General features: G+C 41.6%; 1 protein-coding gene across 1 annotated transcript in view; it reads left to right on the forward strand.

Moving 5' to 3' along the window:
* The window catches only part of SDK1 (sidekick cell adhesion molecule 1), a 382,240-nt gene that overhangs the window by 224,977 nt on the left and 137,620 nt on the right, over positions 1-19,643 (forward strand). Inside the window, exons 6-8 of the mRNA XM_066560719.1 lie at positions 5,374-5,485; positions 6,446-6,636; positions 15,103-15,186. Coding sequence (XP_066416816.1) covers positions 5,374-5,485; positions 6,446-6,636; positions 15,103-15,186 — 387 coding nt within the window. The remainder of the gene's footprint in view (positions 1-5,373; positions 5,486-6,445; positions 6,637-15,102; positions 15,187-19,643) is intronic.

Here is a 19,643-nt window from a genome sequence, read left to right on the forward strand (position 1 = left end):
AAGGTACTGATGATCTCTTCTGTGGAGAGTTTTTCTCACATAGACAAATTTCATAACATGAATAAGTAAATTTATTTTTGGGTACTGATTCCTGTGAGATCCCTTCTTCAGTGCAAGCTGGACATGGAGCAGTATTTGCAGTAATTTGCAGTGAGGGTAGAGATAAGGTGCAGCCAGCCTCACATTCCAGGCTCTTGATTATTTGGACAATCCTCCTCCTGCTCATGGTCACCTTGTTTGAATTAAGCTTCTTCAGAGGGTTGGGACCTATAAGCAAGCCTCAAAAATAAACCTTATTGTTGTGCTCAAGTCTGAACTCAAACTATTATTTCCTTTTCAGGAGATAAAGAGTTTCCCTCAGTTTCTGTTGAGGCTGGCTTACCTCATATCTCTGTCACATGAATTTGAGCTCCCATTGAAGTAATACACTTAATATTCTGCACTGCAAATACAGACATAGATAAACTTTGCATGTCATAATGTAAAATCTGGGGAAGAACTTAATGTTTATGCATTTCTGAAGGGGAAAGAACCTATCGTGTCTTCAGTCATCTGGCCTGGGTGAGATTTCAGTTCTGTTGGGAAAATTAAGCACCCTGAAGTGGCTTTGATAAGGTCTGGGATCTTTATAAACTGTAAATTACAATATTTAAAATTCCCTGTACCTTACATGTCAATATATGTACAGAGATAAAAATACTGGTTTTGCAGAGATGATAGGGGAGTGTACATAATTATTGTATTTAAATAACAGATGAAAATTCTACAGCTCGTCAGTACTAAAAAAAAGAAATCAGTGTTAGGCCTTGGATGGGTTTCATTCCTGATCAGGCAGCAGGAGGGAGGGAGAAGTTCAGCAGCTCAGTGATGTGCAGCCATTCACAGCCACAGGTGATAAAAACAAACAGACCGTGCAAAAGTTGTTCATTCTTTCTTCTTCTCTCAGTTTATCTCTGCTTTGTGGGGGATTGCCAGATTCCTGAATTCCACAGTCTGGAGAGGACTTTATGTTCAAAGGGACAGAAAAAAACCCCAGATCATCCCTTTCCATTTTCTGTTGTCTCATTTTTTTTCTCTTTTTTTTTTCTGGCCCTTAAAAAAAATATAACCAAAAAAAGGTTTAATATGGAAAACATAATATCAATGCCAATTTACCTTAATATCTTGGGCTGCAAATGGCAGCAACTGAACTGTTTCATGAGCAGCAGGGGATGAGGGGATGAAGGCTGGAGGACAAACTCCCTCCTGTCCCAAGTCTTTGGTGTTCCCACAGTCTTGCTCCAAAACCTGTTTGGGGTCAGTCCTGAAGGCCCTGCAGGTACTGGGTCCTCGTAGATCCTGGTAATGGCTCAGACAGTGATAAATGAGAAGGTTTAGAAGCAAAGGGGAGATTGGAAATGCTGGGAGTACAGTGGCTAAAATGGATAGAAAGGAAAATAAAGCAGTGGGAGCTCTCTTTTGCAGAACAGTCACTGTTGGATTAGGCCTCTTGCCTGTGGCAGTCCTTCTGTCCAGTCATCTATTAAGGGCTAAAATCAGATTAAGAGCACATCCCCTAAGTGTTTTTCAGTGTCACTCAGCCTTGTCTCTGCAGCTCCCCACAGGTTCCCCCAGACTGATTATGTCTGATATGAGGCATCCCCTGGCTGCACTTGTGGGGTCAGTGTTTTTCCCTAATGCTGCTTTGCTTTCATAGCTGAGAGGAGGGTTCAGAAAGCAGATGGAAAGCAAAGGCCTTTTCTTTTCCAAAAAGGTAGAATATAGCTGGCAATGGAGGTCCCCTGTTAGTGGATTCTTCTCACTGTAGCTCTGTTCCCATGTGCATTTGTATTACTTCCCCATTTCAGTGTATATAACATTTTCTTCAGAGAAGCTGAAGTTCAACCATTAAAGGATACATCAGAAATTGAGCAGCTCTTAAATAGTGGGAAACATCTTTAGGGGACCACGGGATGGAAAAAAGGGAGGAAAATGTCCAGAGGTGAATGCAGAGAAGCTGAGGGAGGGGAGGAGGAGAAGGAAGAGGTGATGAAAAGCCAGAAACAGCAAAGTGCCAGAAAGCTCAGGCAACAAAAAGTCTGATGAAGTAAAAAAAGGAACAGTGAAAAGGAGAAAAATTCAATTGTTTTCGACAAAGGATTTTAAAAGAAAATGTCTGTTTACTAACAATGACATTCTGCATTGGATTTTTGTGTAGCATCAGTCAAGTGAAATCACATCTGTGTGCTGCATGTGGAGGCAGGAGAAGGATGGAGTGGCTTTATTGACAGGCAGGATGAGAAACTTGGGGAGTCTGGGTAGCTGTTCATTATCTGAGTGTTTGCAATCCCTCTCTGCCTTCCCCAGCCTGATAGAAAGCTGATCTGCCACATTCCATCATCCAAACTAAATCCCAATGTTGCTTATCTCCATTAGGATCTTGGCTACTCTGATACTCCAACCCGTGGATTTCTTACAAAAGGATGAAGTTCTGAAAGGCCCAGATCCCAGGTTACAGCCCTGTTGAGATTTTTACTCTAAAGTAGAACTAAGATCCTCCTTTGGAGTTTCAATTAGCCATAAAACAAAGCTGCAAAGTGCCCTCTGCAAAGGGAATGTCCCTGTGGAGTTTGATTTGGCAAGACTGGGGACAGAGTGAGTTATGGGGAGGAGTTTCTTAGTGCTGCAAAGGGAAACTTGAGCTGTCTTTGAATATAAAATAGGAATATTCATGCTGCCTCCATACTGTTTAGGTAATTCTTGGAAATTTTGTTATTTTCTGTATATGCCTGTTATGTCCATAGCTGACCTTTGTAGGTGCATTCCTGGGAATCCAAGTTCTGACCCTTTTGATGAGCCCTCTGTCTCACATCAGCATCTGTTCATCACAGCCTTTAGCAGGAGCCTGCTTTTAATAAGTTTGTTTCAGAGATGGTACAAAATAACAATAAACACATGCTTTGTTTAGATTTTTGATACAGTCACTAAGAAATCTCTGCCTTTTCCTGGTTGCAGGATGGGGAATGTGCACTCTTATTTCCTTTCTTATCTGCTGGGTGCACACAGGGCCACTCGTGTGGGTGATGGGGGTGACAACAAAGCCAACTTCTCCTCTTTGTCTGGTTTTAGTGGGGAGCTGATAAGTCAAACAAGTGGTTTTCCTCTCTTCCAGATGGAGATAAGGAATGATTGCTGCCAAATTAATCACTGGTTTGTTGATCTTTTAGCATTCACTGTTGTAAACCTTCATCTTGGGCAGAAGTGGTGGGGAGCAGAGATGCTGAGGTTATTTCTTCTCATCAGTAACAAATTTCTAATCTGATCATCAGCTCTTGTTTTCTGGCTGTTTTGGTTGGTTTTTTAATTACTAACTGGAAAATTTCTGCCATGAATACCTATAAGACCAGCATGGAAATCTTAGAAAATAGATTTTCTACCTGATGGCATCGTATTTCCAGGAATGTTGATGAGGAGGTGTAAAAGCTACTAACAGCTTGTGTTTTGAGCTCCTGTGTGTGTTTCATAGAGATGCTGTGTCAGGTTGACAGAGCATATTTAGGGGAAGAAATAAATATCTGCTTACACTTTAAGTACTATGCTTAAATGTTTGAATTTATTCAGAAGTGTAGGTGGTATTCTTTAAATTTTAAAATGATTCCACGCTTCCATCTCCTGTTCTACACTAACTGCTGTCAATTAGAAAATCCAAATGTAAAGGATTTGTCATTGAGAAGTCTGCTCACCTTGTGAGCTTTCTGAGCCCCATAACCAAAGTCTTTATCCATCCAACAAGTAAAATCTAATGTCAAATGGCTTTTGGCCTGCTGGATATGATTAAGCAAAGAATCTTCTGACTATTTTCTGTTCTTTAGGGAATTTGCTTAAATTTTAGGGTCCATACCTTGCATTTCCCAATTTCCTATGCTGCTGAATGGGTATGGACTAGCCTCCTGTGCAGAAAGCATTTGATGAACTGGCTTGCTTTTCCATCAGTTTAGTTTTATTTTCATTACTTTTCCCTGTAATTTGTTTATTGGTTTCTATATCCTTGAAAATTTTATTACTGTGTTATTCAAGCTAAAAAATAGCTAATTTTTCTTTCCCAAATGAGTTGCTTGAAGCAAAGTACCTATGAATACATGGATATTTTAATTCACTTACTAAATGCATACAGAGAAAATTTACAAGCTGCCTTTTTACCATTTTTTAAGTGTCTGCTGACTGTTGCATAAGCTAAATTATTTACAGTATGAAGCCTCACAAAAGAGTAACAGATTTGGGTTATTTACTTTCCTGATAAGAAAAGAGGATTGAAGTTGCTGTGATATGCTGCTTTGTTAATTTTATATTTGTTCCCCAGTGTGTAAAATCTTTTTAAAGAACTAACATGAGTATTGGCAGACTCTTTTGAAATGGTGTGGAAGGGGTAAGATTAAACAAAACATGAAAAGGTCTTAAAAATATAAGTCAGCAAGTGTTTGATAAAAAAAAAAAGTGCTCAACAGTAGAAAACATTTAGGATGCTTAATTTATTTGCTCTGTCTTTGAGAATATTCCTGGATGGAGGGCAGGGGCCAGTTCTTGGGAGTTGTGGGGTCTCGGGATCTCTGCTGGTCAGAGGGACCCTGAGATAACATTAGAAAGTCTCTTGAAAGTCTCTTTTCCAGCCCGGCAGTCAATGAAGGAGTCAGAGCTCTTCTGTTCTTGGTCTCAAGGTTGTTTATTGTTTCTTATCTATAAAATTCTTTCTCCTGTCCAGCCGAGGTCTGTTCAGCAGGACAGACAGAGGCACTCTGCCTGCCCCCAGGGTGGTGTTATCTTTTTATACTAAAAACTACATGTAAAATATTTACAATTACTTTCCAATACCTATCGCCTATGTTAGACAGTGAGCTTCTACTCTAAGCCAATCTGAAAGTGCCAACATCACCCAGAAGTTGGAGGCTAGGAAGAAGAAGGAAAAAGGACAAGGCACGTCCAAATTCCTCCATCTTAGGACCCCGAGCCCCCATTCTAAAAACCTCAAAAATCTGTTTTTCACTCCATGACAAACTAACTATTATTCTACTGAAACGCTTTTGACTTGTCATTCTTCATACAAGGTTGGTAATTGTTTTTTCCAAGGGCTAAATCAAAGGCACAGGCGTCTTGGGCTCTGTGCCAAGGTCTCTGAGCCCCCGGGCAGGGGCTCGAGCCCTCCAGGGCAGCCAGAGGGATATCCTGGGTTCCCACAGTGGGGTTTTAGTGCTGGCTTGGTTGGAACGCCATCAGGAACGCCCCCCTGGAGATGCCAGCCTGTGGTGAGGCTGAAGGGTGATGCTTGCAGCAGTGGCACCCTCGTGTCCCAGCCCTGGCTGTCACTGGGGCTCACCAGGTGTGTCTGTGCCCCTGCAGGTGCCAGCAGCCCCTCGGACAGCGCGGCTCCGGCCATGGTCATCCGCCCCCACAACACCAGCGTGGTGTCGGGCAGCAGCGAGGCCACCCTGGAGTGCGTGGCCAACGCCAGGTATGGGAACACCTCCACAGCCCCCACAGCGACTCTGTCCTCTCTGGAGAAGCACAGAGGATGTTGTTTTCATTTTTTTATTGTTAATAATTTGGAGATTGAAGCAGGACGCTCGCTATTCAGAGCAACCCTTATGAGTGATCTTGTTTGTCCAATGTTACTGAATTAAACCCATTGATTTTTCTGGCCAAATGAGGGTCAGGCAAGGGTGCTTTCCCACCTGGTCCTCACATGGAAAGGAAAAGTGCTGTTCAAGCATCAGACACTATCTTAAGGAAAAAATTATGGTGAGGGTTAATAATATTTCAGCTGTTGCCTATCAACAGCAGAGGTGATGCTGTTGAACAGTTGGTGCTTCCTAGTAAATAAATTTAGTGAGGATCTCCTATGAAGTAATTTTTTCAGACACTCTCATATTGCAGTGATTATTGCTCAGCTGTTCATAATGCACTGTAATACAGAATTCACAGCATTCCTCCTATGTTTCTATCTAGCTGGCCTTGAATAGCTTTGAATTTCAGTGGAAGTGAATAGTTGAAGTCCTTGGGTGATAAGACCAACTGATTTACTTTCCCCTCTAAGGGCAGAGATTTTCTTGATATGATTAATATTGTTTTGGTAATTGAGTTGTAATGAAAGCACTTCCCATGCAGCTGATTCCCATAGCAGTATTTACTCCTTTTGCTTGGAGAAATCAAATTATTAGCACTTAAGTTCTATTGCTGTATCAATTAGCTGTACTTGCATAATGCCACTTGAGTAGTCTGTAGTCCTTGATGTGTAGAAGTTATACATGTATTTACTTTTTAACAGTGTGTTTTGGGGATAGAGGAAGACTTAAAGAAGTTTTATAATCTGTAATATTATATTCCTCATGTGTATAAACATATATATATATGCACACAGAGATTATTCTGTAGTATATATGTTTTATTTTATTCTTGTGGGTTTTTTTGGCAGACCTCTTGAGAGGCTGAGCGTGACCTGGAAGAGAAATGGAATCAAGATCACCAGTGGCATCAGCAGCTTTGGGAGACGCCTCACTATCACCAACCCGACCTCTGCTGATGTGGGGATGTACTTCTGTGAAGCCAAACTCAGAGAGAGCACAGAGGAGCCAGCAAGAGCTAAAGCTTTCCTTTCTATCTTGGGTAATTCTCGAGGCAATGTGTTTTTTAGTAAAAAAGGCTCTGGGCTGAGGTATAATAGGAAATAAAATTGATATCTTAATATTTCATTGACCTTACATTTGAACCTTTCTTCAGAGAACAGAACAAAGGAGGTGAAGGAGGGTTATCTTCCAAATTAATTCAGCCGTTCTTCCCTGCTAATATAAATTCATCAAATAGATTTTTTTAAACACTGCTGTGATTGTAAATCCCCTGCGAAACTATACATTTAATGGGAATTTTGAGAAATGCAGTAGTAAAATCCTTAATGGGCAGCTTCCCTATCTTGGCTTTTAGGTGCATTAAATCCTGATTATATCCTGCCTTGCTTACATCCAGTTTTCATATGTCAAGTGCCTGTATTTTTGCAAGAAGGCTTTTAGGAGCACTCCTGTGCTCATGTGCTGCAGGTGCCAGTCGGGGGCCAAGGACATTCTGCAGGCACAGAGCATTGCTGAGGCAACAGGACAGGGAAGCAAATGCCATTAAAGCAGCTCTGTTTGCTGGACCTCCAGCTCCCGGGGAAACTTTGGAATTAATTCTTTTAAAGGGGACATTGCTGCCCTTTCCCTGCCTGTTTCCACCACCACCTCCTCTCCGAGTGTTGCTGTAGGGAGGAGGTTGGAATTTGGAAATGGTGGCTCCTGGCATGTCTGATGAAATTCTGCGTGCTAGCACAGTGCACACGGTGTGGAGTGGTTTAGGACTGTTAGACTGAAAGAGGTGGTTTAGGCTAGGGACACTGAGATGTTTTCAGCCAGATGTGGTTGTGTAAAGTCAAGCTTTTATCTGTGGGAGTGTCCTGGGGAGGTTGGAGCCCTGGCAGGGCCAGCAGCCTCAGCGTTGCTCAGGGCTCAGGCACGTGCACTCCTGGAGCTTTGCAGAAGGAATGCAGCCCACGATTCTTTACCTCTTTGAGCCTTCTGAAAATACAATTTTAAAGACTGCTGTATGATTTGTATTCTGCTAAAGCAATTTGTAGTAGCTGCTGTTAAGTGAGAAAGCAGATCTTCCCTCTGCAAAGCTCCATTCCAGATTCATTTAGAGCACTGTGTGTCTGGTATATTTATTACCTACTGGACAAAGTTTGGTTCCAGTCTCTTTCCTTGCCCTCTGTTCCTTGGAGTTATTACCTTCTCTTTAAGGAGCAGAGATGGATTTACTTATTTATAGGTTTTGTTTAAACTCTTCCTTATTCATAAGATTTTATTGTAGCTGGTTTGCCTTTGTTGCTGTGATGTCAGATCCAGCCTAATGCAATACTTAAAGCAGCCTCTTGGTTAATCGAAAAGATTTTTAAATACAGTTACAATAAAACTGAAAAATAATCACTGGGGAATCATATTAAACCAGCAGTGCTTTAGTAGCTTACCTGCTCTCTTATTTTTAAATGTTTTATTTATTTCCTCTCCAGTTTTAGGAGGCTGTCAGGGAATGAAGTTATGAAAAGGTCTGTAGATAAGAACAAGCAGATGAAAGAAAGCAGAAACAAATTGGTTACCAATTACTTTTATTTCCTTCTGATGGAACACGACACTTCAGATGCAGGTGTTTACTCAACGTGTCAGCAAAGCCTGATAGATTTCTTTATTTATGAGTTTCTTGAGCTTGCAGGATGGATCTCTAATTCTAAACAGGGAACCAAATCAAAGGATTAGTAGTTAATGCATAACTTATATTCAGCTTTAGAATTCTTGGATGGATCTGGCTGTCATTTAATTAGTCAAGGGACGGGTTCTAGAGGAAAGTGCAGACAAGATTCAAACCTAAGGCTTTCTGCAGTGTATCTCTCCTAGTCCATGGGGGCAGTACTTAGAGAGAATCAGGAATGCTTGTCCATTTGCATGCATAAAATATTTGTAGTGTGGATGTGTAGATTGGGAGCTGATAATGAGCTGTACTTCTTGGGAGAATAACACAGCGTGGATTTAATGAGGGGTCTCAACTAACAGAAAAAGGAAATTGGCTTAAAAGAAGAGGTTTGTTTGCAGAATGAGAGAAATCAAATGCAGCCCCTCAATAGCATGGCTGTAAGAGCTTCTGTGAAACAAGAGAGAAAAATATTTTGCTATTAACAGGTAGAACAGGGGTAGCAATGAAAAGATGCATCAAAGATGTCACAAACACTGAGTTAATCAAAGCTTTTTTCCAATATATCAGTCCTTGACTTTCCCAGCTAAGAGAAGTCACGCAATTTTTTGAGTGTGGCTCAGATGGCAACCAGAGCTCTATTAGAAGGCAGTGGAACTTAGCACAAAGGCATCTACTCAATAAATTATCATTTGTGTCCTACAGTATTATCTCAGAAGTTTTTCTGGATATTTCTGAGACTATATCTCTGTAAATTAAAATCACAATACCATTGAAAAAGCCTGAATCTCCAATGTATTAGAGTAGTACTGCATAAACAAGAAGAAAATCCTCTAGCTGTGTGCTGCTGCACTTCTTTTCTGAACGTGGCAAAGAGCTCCCTGACATCTTCATATTGTTCCAGAAAAGATAAACTGAGGTGGTTCCAAACCTTGGTTTTATTAGCTGCAGTTGTTATAAATTTTTAAAGGGTATCATGTTCCTCGCTTGGCAGAGTAACAGTTTGGGAAAGATTTGTTGCAGATTAGATAAGAGCACATTTGTTTTATCACTAACAGCTTGAAGATTAAGTAATTTAAAGAGTCTTCCCATGAACAAACCAATTTGAAAGCTGAGATAATCTTAAATTCTTTTGCTCCACTTCTGCAAGTTTTAGTGACAAATGGCAATAGTCATTTCTTAAATGACTGTTCTACGGGAAATTATGAATTTTAGGAGTTTTAAAAAATGAGGAACCAAACTCTTCCACTGTATGAAATCCAAACTGCTCTTTAAATTAAATGTAGTCAGATAGTAAAACCTGAAAAAAATGAGAAAAACAATTTGAAAAAAGGGCCTGGCATGATGAGTGGTTGTGCAGAACCGAGGGTTGAAGCCTTGTTGGTCTGTCCAAAGGAATACAAATGAATAAAAGAGAGTCAGAGGAGAGGGCTTCCCTTCTTTTGGAGAGTTTTTTGTGCCCAGAGATCTACGTTAATGTTATTCTCATCCTGGGAGAATTCAGCTCTGTGGGACCACAGCATTCAGGAACACAGACAAGCTCCAGTGTCGGCCTAAGGGCCCACCTGGCTGGGCTCTGACATGGACTGTGGGGCTGATTCTCCTCCCTGTTCTCCAGGAGTGTCCAGATGCTGAAGGGTCTTCTTTGTGCATTCTGCTGCTCAGGAATTTGCATTGTGTGTACAGAGCTGCCAGAGCAGAAGTTATTTCCCTCTGTAGCTACGAGCACCTCAGTGCCTCGTGCTCAGACCTCTGGAACCAGCAGCTCTCGTGGCTCCAGCTTAGACACTTTGAAACACTGCAGATGCCTTCTTTGAAAGCAGTGGAAATAATTTTTCATGTGTGGTGCTTAAGGGGAAGATCCTGATGACTGTGTTCATCTACTGTGTAAGAAAATAATAAGTTTTCAGGAAAACTATAATATGAAATGTCTTTGGACTCGCCTAATCACAGTCTGGGCTCGAAGGAAAGAAATATTTGCAGCTTTTGATTTGTCAATCCTCAGAGGTTCTGAGATGAACACAGACATTCTGCCTTGGGCCTAAATGCAACAGGACCTACCCCAGAGGGGAGCAGTGGGACTTGTGGGCAGCCCAGCTCTGTCTCTGATATTCCCAACAAGTTCTTCCTCCTTTCAGCCCTGCAGACAGGACATGTGTTCCCCGGGCTGTTATTTCAGAACACACAGACTGCTGCTCACAGTAGGGGTAGCAAGAAACCACATGGATCTTTTCATCTCTCTCTGTTTTAACCTGATATTCATGCAAAGAAACTTCCTGCTCCAAGGAGCCTGCTGTACCTGCATCCACAATGGGGCTTCTCTCCCAGCATGGCCAGTCTGATCTTCTGTCTGGAGTTACAGACTTTTATACCTACAAGGGGCTGTCAAGCTTCCAGTTCCTCTTCCTTTAGAAGATATTCACCAAATAAATTAGTTTATGGTAATGCTGGAGGAAGGCTTCCGTGTTGAAGGTTCAATTTTCCTCTTAAATATGCAGCCCTGAGTTTCTGAGAGATTCAGGAATTTCAGCTTTGGAGGAGCCCCTGGGGCTTTCTCTGTTCTTTCTGACTTTCATGTGTGTATCTAGGATTAGGTCACACATCTCCAGTGCAGCTTGAAGGGTATGTAATGGATGCTGACTGCTATCTTTTGAATGTTAAAATCAGTGACCATGTAAGTCTGCACGGTGGAAGTTCGAACAGGATCAAATTTTGCAGGCTCCCAAGGGCTTTTCTGAGACACATCTTTCCAGTGATGTCTGGAGTGGAAAAAAAACTCCAAAACCCTCAACAACTATTAAAAACACCCATTTATATTCAAATACTCTTTCCCCCCTTGCTTGTACTTGACATTTTAGTGAAGATCAGTCAAAAACCAATACGATATCTGAACAATGCAGTATCTATTTCTTTCAGCCTAATGTGGGCTGTGACCCCTCTCGTTGCCACACACCACAATGCCAGCAGGGTGAACTTGGAGTAATGGGTCCTTTCCTATTCTAACTGTTGTGATTCTATAATTTCCAAAAAATTTAAATGTTTGACCTGATACTGGCAAATTACTGTCATTCCTAAAAATTGCAGTGTGTGGGGACTTGTCTCTGGCACCTTATATTCTTTGGAAGCTGCTATAATTTCACCACACATATTAAATTTCAACACATGATTATTGCCTACAACAATAAATGTTAAATTCATACTGTGTGATTCAAACCAAGCCTTATAAATATGCAGTGGAGTCATATATACAGCCACCCAGAATGCCCCCTCAGAATGCCATCTGACCCCTATAAATAGTGCTGCATTTTTATGGCCTCTTTCTGACAGTCATTCACCAGGTGCTGTACAACCCAAATTCAGATACTCTGAATTTCTCCCTTGCAGTTAATGCTGGGCATTCAGTCCCTTGGGCATAAAACCCGATGCGCAGATGATACATCTGACACCTCTGAAAAGTGAGGAGCTGAGGTTGCAGTTGCTCAGCACCTGTAAATGGAGCTGTTTCCTCCACAGCCCGAGTTCTGTTTCCTCTACAGGACCTTTAGAGCATCCATGCTGCTGGTGAATGGCACATGGGTGTGGAAAAGCTGCACAGCTTCGTGGAAAAGCTGCACAGCTTCATGGAAAACTCAGACTTCTTTACTTGGAGGGTGACAGAGCACTGGAAGAGGCTTCTCAGAGAGGTTGTGGAGTTTCATTCTCTGGAATTGGTAAAAACTCACCTGCAGCCTACCCTGAATGAGCCAGCTTTAGCAGGGGGACTGGTCTGGGTAATTCCCAGGGGTCACTTCCAACCCCAGCCACAATGAGATGAGAAGCTGTGTGAAATCACTCTTATTTGCCTTAAAACCCCTTAGGGTATCCCTACACTGATATTCCTGGAATCCCCTCATTCCTTGCACCACCAAGGCTAATTTTCCAGGTATGTTAGACTTTACCACAGCTCTGCTGGCCATGTGCTATTCTGGATCTTCCAGAAATCCCTTATCAATCAGAAATCCCCTATCAATCAGCCTTGCCATCCCACCCAGGCTTGTGTCAGTCAGTACAGGCCATGAATTGCAGAGTTGCTCATGGAAGGTTTTCTGTATCAGTGCTTCTCTTTCAAGAATGGGATCTGACTTGTCTGTGGGCAGCTGCTGTCCCTGTGTCAGGTGCAGCATTTGGCAGTGCCTCCAGCTGCTGGAGTGCCTGTGAACAGAGTTCAGCAGCCTTTAGTCTGGGGGAAGAAGTGAGTCTGGGCTTCAAGACTAGGAATCAAATCTGTTGGCACCAAAAGTCCTCTGGGATCTGCCTGTGGCCTTTAGATTGCATCTTTCTGCTGCTCCTGCTCTTTTTCTGTCTTGTCTGCTTCTGTTTCTCACTGCTTCTTTCAGAAACACTGATGTGAGTCTTCTTTTTATACCATCACATCCCGTTTGCTAAGTGACAGTTGTCACTGACTTCAGGCTCTTTGTCATGTAATTCATTGCTTGATACCTGCTCCCCTAAGTATCTCTTAATGTCACAAAGGGTGTCAAACAGCCTGTGTGGGATTTAAAGGAAGGAGCACGGGTTGCAGGTTGGGAATTTGGGAGGGACACTGGGAAAGACAACAGTGTAAATATGCCGGGTGGAACTGCAGGAGCTGTGCAGCAGCAGCAGCACATAAACAGAGGTCATGGAACTTCCAGCATCTTTGAGGTCACATAAGTGCTTTGCAGCTGGACTGCAGGCCCACAGTGAAGATAAATCTGCAAATTTATCACTGGTGTGTGAGTATGTTGCTGATCCAGGAGAAAGTTTGAGAGCTGGTGGCTGAAGGTTGCCAAGTTTAGAGATTGGCCCATTAAGAGCAGAATCCTTTATAAAAGGAAAGGTGCAGTCAGGACCTCCCTAAGCAAAAGATAAACTTCAATGACTGGAGAGACATTCACAGAAGAAGCCCAGACTTAGAAGGGAATGTCTGGATTTGTGAGTATGTGTCTGGATGCCTTCCTAGCCTCACCCCACAATCACATCAAATTGCCATAGAATGAAAGATTCAAATTTTATTTTGAGAGATGGACATGTGGACACAGACAGGACACTGAGCTGAAAGTTTGGAAATTCAGAAGGTAACATCCAGAGAAATGGAGCACAAGGAAAACACCAGGCAGGGCTTGGAGGATGGTGTGAGAGGAAGGAGAGTGCTCAGAGTGAAAGCATGGACTTAGATGAATTGCAGAGGACTCAGCAACTTAGCTGATCAAACATGTCAAAGGGTGTGCCATCAGTGAATTTCAATTAAACATTCAGCTTCTCAATTTGTTGTTGAGATTAACGCATGAGATCATATGCAATAAATCACAGCTTATTATGCATGTTTATTAATAGCTTTATATTTAGGCAGTGAGGATCAATAATGTTAACACATGTATATTATTAGAATATAATAAATCAGGTTGCTTGTTTTTATTGGTTTTGCTGGGTAAACAACTATTGCAGGCTGTTTGCAACCTCCCCTCCTCCCCTGCATGGTATGCTGAAGACTGATATTGATTGGCTTTATTTGGAATGAATACAGAATTGTAATATCCATTGGTGCTCAGACAGGACCCCAGTTCTGTACACCCAAGCAAGTATTTTATTGTAGTGAGAGGGAAGAACTGCTGGGAAAGGGGAGGTTCTGTTCTAACCTGGTGCCTCCTGATGTCACCCCACAGTGTGACAGCCACGTTTGCTACACTGCAAGCAGCAACAAGATTTTGTAGGATAAATTTATATGGTTTTGATTTTATTTACGAAAATGGTGATGCCCTAGCAATAATATAGCAACAAGTGTTTTTTCCAGTTGTGTTTGGTGAAGAGATTTGAGAGCAGGTCAGCTCAAATTACCTTGTATCGTGCAGCTTCCTATGTACTTTAAAACATACTCAATTTCCTTCAAATGGAAATACAAATAACTCAGTTTCACAAGCTACTTACATTGCCTTTTCTGTACTTCTTAAAACTTAGCAGTGAGTTTCGTTATGCTGCAGAAGAACTGCATTTATAACCAAGTAAAATCCTCTAAAACCAGTACTCAGATGATAATTGCATTGAACAAACTATGACAGTCTTTAGTTACCATGATAATGACTGCAACCTTAGTGCCTCTGGGAATTTGACATGATGCTCTTCAATTTTATGCTGCATAGAAGAAAGAGTTACATGCCAGCATACTCTGCAATTTCTGCAGTCTGGTCTTTGTTTAATTAAACATCTAATATCTTTTCTTTAGCCCTAATGATAAAGTGGGGATTTTTATGATTATTACTATAACTTCAATTAAAGCATTAAATCTGTTTGCTTTCTCGAAATAAAACAGTTGAGAGGAATTTCTTTTAATTATGCAGCACTTGTCCTCTGATGTCGACTCTGTGACATGCCATGGCACTTTATTTGACATACTTCATGCCTTGCTGAGGTGAAATGCAGTTTAGATACTGAAGCAAACTATCCTATAAAATGTACATTGTAAATATAAACCTTTATAAACCTCTCGGGAGGGCCTTTCTAAGCAAAAAATTAACACGTTCAATGATTCAGTCCTATAAAATGAAAAGTAGCCCCTGCTCTAGGTATTAATTTGCAGTGCAAACCCCTAAATCTTTACCTTCCATTGACTCCACTCTGGAATTCATGCTCAGCATAGCAAACATTATCAGGCCTTATTTTTATGATGCTTTTACTACCAAAAAAAAAATCCCACCTCCAAATAGAGACAAACAAATCTGTAACCCCTTACATCAGATGCACCACCAGTGGAGAGATTCTGTGATTAATATTTTTTAATGAGTGCCTGTTTTTTCACTTTTCTGTGGCTTTGCTTGTTGACTTTTGTTTGCTTTCCCCAAGAACCTCCGTATTTCACGGCTGAACCCCAGAATGTGATTTTGGCTGAGGTGGAGAAGGACGTGGACATCCTGTGCCAGGCCATGGGTGAGTGCACAAAACAGTTCCAACCTGGATTGATGGCATGTGTCTGTCCAGTTTGGAAGAAATCATCTTACACAAACTATCTTTGTAAGTTTTTAATGTTTAGAAGTCTCTGTGTTATTGCTGATTATCACAGGTCCCATATAAAACAAAGAGGGTTGGCCCTTCTCTTTGGAGAATTGGGTATTTCCTGTAATTTACTTTAACTTGGAATAATGCTGGCATGTTGATGTTTGTCTGTGGGGAGCACAAGTCCTGCTCCTGTCGCTCTGGGATCCTGCCTGTGCTTCAGAGTTGTCACTAGAGAAGAGATTTAAATATCTTGAGCCAGAAAATGGGTTGAGGGGAGAGCGTGGTTGTGGAACCCATCACCTGCAATGCAAACAGTCCTTATTTTCAACAGTCACAATGCCCTTGCTTCTAAAACTTAAGGAACTTTTACAGTGAATAGAAATGTCAGTAACTCTGACATCTGAATGTAGTTATGAAATCTGCAGGACTATTACAGGCAGTTTTTAATTGATAGGTGGTTTAATAATATAAAAGGCTTCAAAAGTCTAGAGTTCCACCTGACTCAAATAATGTTTCAAGTTCCACAGAAATGCAATCCCCACCTATTTCAGCACTGTTGTGTAGGAGATGTTGTCATTATGTGTTTAAAGCAGGTTTCTCAAAGTCACCAAATTTCTCTGTGACTCTGGTGAGGGACTGAACATTTTGTTGTCTCACTTTCCCTGGTGCTGAGTTTAAGCAACACACATAAAATGCCATGAGGTCCTTAGGGAAAAAGATCCCATCCTTGATTAAAAAAGCACCCAGACCTAAGACCCAGCTTATTTGTGTGGTGTCTTCTTCCAAATCAGAGCCAATAAAGACATTGTCACTGCGTGATTGTGTTATTGCCACTGTGATTTAAACATTTTTCCCTGTGTTTTATGTAGGAAAGAGTCAGCACTGCATTTCTAGAAGGAGTCTTTGCAAACTGTGTGATAAGCAAGTGTGTGTGTTAAGGGTGCTGTGGCTGGTTTGGAATTTCAGAAGCCTGTGATGAGATCTCTTACAAAAAGCTCTTATGGAAATGAAGCCATCAGACGATAAGAGACAATGTCTTCTTCTTCATTAATAGCTTTTTAAGCAAAACACAGCAGGACCTGCTGTCAGTGGAGTTCCCCAGGAACCCATCTGCTGTCTCAAACAGATTTCATGAATTAAACAAAAAAAAAAATAAGACAACCCAACCCAAAACCTGGAGGAATCAGGGAGACCTGAGGCTGACTTTAACTCTTCCTTCTACCTTCACTTTTTCTTTGAGCAGTTTAGTTCCCGATGGGGATTAGTGGGGCACTCATAACTATTCTCAGTGGAGATATGGGAAACCCTTATTAGAAAAAATTAATTATTTCTGTTCAACTCCTGTAGTGCACATCTGATTTGATGGTAAATGTGGTGCAGGAGCATGAAAACCTGTTTCCTTGTGGATTATTTTGTTGAGTATCTATAACACATATAAGGGGCAGGTACTAGAATTAAACATAGAGGAAATTTGATCCGTTATTACACAAATCTAGCAATTGCCAGCACTTAAAAAGAGGGTAAATGAAGATTGCTGCCTCCCTGTTCTGAGCTGGGAGAACAAAGCACTGGGGAAACTGCAGAGCTGCCCTCTACCTTTGCTGTAAATGGAAGACAGATTGTATTTCCCCAGCCCCATCAGGCTGTGTGCACAAAGCCCATTTGCCAAGACTTGGTGCGCTATGGATGTGTGAGAGACAGATTAATTTCACAGTATAAGCAGAGATTAACTGTAAATAAAATTGCAACTTGCAGCTTGGAGCTCCCTGCTCCCTGTAATGGAGTTTCGGGGTATCAGGCCACAGGAACCAGGCTCTGCTGTTTATCTTCCAGCAGTGGCTGATGCTGCCTGAATGTTCAATGGGTTTCCTTTAAATGCTCTTTCTGATTTGCTTGTGGAAAGTTTGGAGCTGCAGGCAGCGGTGGTGCTGTCTGGGGAGCACAGTTAATTGGACTTCAGTTCTACCTGTTTAGAGAAGGAGATGGAAGAGATGCTTTGGGGGTTCCTCAGGAGCTCGCTGGGATCCAGAGGAGGCGGTAAAAAATAAATAACAAAGATGACACAGTGAATATTCTGAGTCTTTCATCGAGGTTCTTAAGTGAAATTTGGCAGGGAGTCAAGCAGCTGTTTCCCAGATGGAGGAGCTGAGCCTTGGGTTCCATAAGTTATTTGCCCAAGGTTACAGAAGAAGTGGCAAAGCCAGAACCAGAATCTCTGTTTCCTGCCTTCCCTTCTCCCCCCTGACGCTAGATTAATTTGTCTGTGAAAAATGAATTGTGCTGCACACAACTGAGAAATAAGGTTATTTTATTTATTACTGCCAGTTTTTTAGGACACTCTCACCTCCTGAGCAGCAGGGTCGGGCCAATACTGCTTGGAAATGTAGAGTGCAAAAGGTCTTTAAAGTGTTTTCTTCTCTTCATAATTTTTTCACCAGAAGATGTTTAGAGAAGAAAAAAAGCAAAATTCCTTTGTGTGGGGAGGAGAGGCTGTGGGGTGGATAGAAGAGGAGAAAAGCTGGGTTTAAGCATTTTTTACAGCCAAACAGGTAGCAAAATTAGAAGAGAATGTGTGTACAACTTGGAAGACAAATCTCTCTGGGAAGATCACTAAAGCCCAGATGAATGCTGCTGACAGGCATCAGAGTGCTCAGATAAGATCCTATTATTCAGACTCATAACTTTGAGTGGAGGAAGATACCCGTAACTGAAAAGGAGAGAAATAGAGATGGTAATATTCAGTTTGTCAGCTGAGTTGGTGATAGGAAGGTGTATCTCACAGTGATTATAGGATTAGAAGGTTTGCCAATACTGTTAGTAGAATGGGATTTATGGAATGACACCAGTGTTAAAGGTTTCAGTGTTCTGAATGCAGGATTTCATTATTTCCTTGGTGCCTATCAAGTCTAATGTGTGGGAAAATGGAGTTGCTATTATTTAAACTTGAAATCATTTCCGAGCTTCTCAGCATCAGGAGAACTATTCCATTTTGTATCATCTGTTTCTTCATTACTCAGTGATAATTTGTATTTGCCCAGGAGGATTTTCAAGAGATGAATAACACCCTCACCGAGAATTGTGAACATTGAAATTTACGCTAATTCTGTATATGGGCTGTTGTATGAAATTTAAATTATGCCTATTGCAAGCTCCTACATCGTGTCTATTCTCTATCAGACAATGCACTTCTACATAGTGGGTTTCTTCCTGAGATGATTATCTGCGTCATGAGTACATTTTATTTTATCAGCAGAACAAAAGCATCAGAGGTGATTGAAGTAAATGATACGTGTTTATAAAAGTAACAACAGCAATTGGATGTTGTTTTTCAGTCATTTCCATACATTGTTTGTACATTCCTTCCAGAGTTAATACAGTTTTGTCTGTATAAAGAGAATAAGTACACTGAGAGAAGATGTGAATGGAAGCATAACACAGTAGTATTTAACTTTGGGAGTTTTAAAATGATAATGATGATTATATAGATCTTCCCATGGCACTTTAGCTCTCGGAACATCAAGTGACTGCCAGCATTGCAGTGAAATTCATTGTCTGCAGATGCTCAATTCATCAGTGACATCCCATCCTCCATGCTTCAGTGACACTTCTTCTCTATTTGGGCAAATTTCACCCACCCATGAATTTAAGTTTGTGGTCTCTTACCTTATTACAAGAAATTGTGTTGGTCTGAGGTTTTAAGTGAAAAGTGTTCAAAAGCACCCCAAGTGCTGTGCCCAGTTCTGGAAGGACATTGAGGGGCTGGAGCGTGTCCAGGGGAAGGAGCAGAAGAGTCTGGAGTGTAAATCCTGTGAGGAGAGGCTGAGGAAGCTGGGAGGGCTCAGCCTGGAAAAAAGGAGGATCGGGGGGACCTTCTGGCTCTGCACAATTCCTGACAGGCTCTCCACAATTCACCCTCCTGTAGCAAGATGGGGTCAGGCTGTCCAGGGAGCAATGGGGGCAGGATGAGAGGAATGGTGTTAAACTGTGCCAGGGCAGGGTCAGGTTGGACATCAGGAAGCATTTATTCACAGGAAGGGCTGTCAGGTATTGGAGGGAGGTGCCTGGAAGGTGATGGTCTTGGAGGTCTTTTCCAATCTTAATCACTCAGTGATTATCTAATTATGTAATAAAATACCTGCCTCACTTCTGATCTCTGCACCGAATCCCCAGCATTTGATCCAGTGGAGATTTCTGGGATGTAAACATAAAACATTGTCTGATATGAGCGGTGGGATGGGAACAGCTGTCTAAGACTGTTCTAGGGCCCTGACATCTCTTGAAGAAAAGTGAATCCTACACTATTTGTGTATAATAAATTTACAGCCACTTCATCCCGGGTGATGGGGACATGACAGCAACAAAAATATGTGTGAAATAACTGTGTCAGG

The sequence above is a fragment of the Molothrus aeneus genome, chromosome 16, assembly GCF_037042795.1.
Source record: "Molothrus aeneus isolate 106 chromosome 16, BPBGC_Maene_1.0, whole genome shotgun sequence".
In the NCBI taxonomy this organism is placed as follows: domain Eukaryota; kingdom Metazoa; phylum Chordata; class Aves; order Passeriformes; family Icteridae; genus Molothrus; species Molothrus aeneus.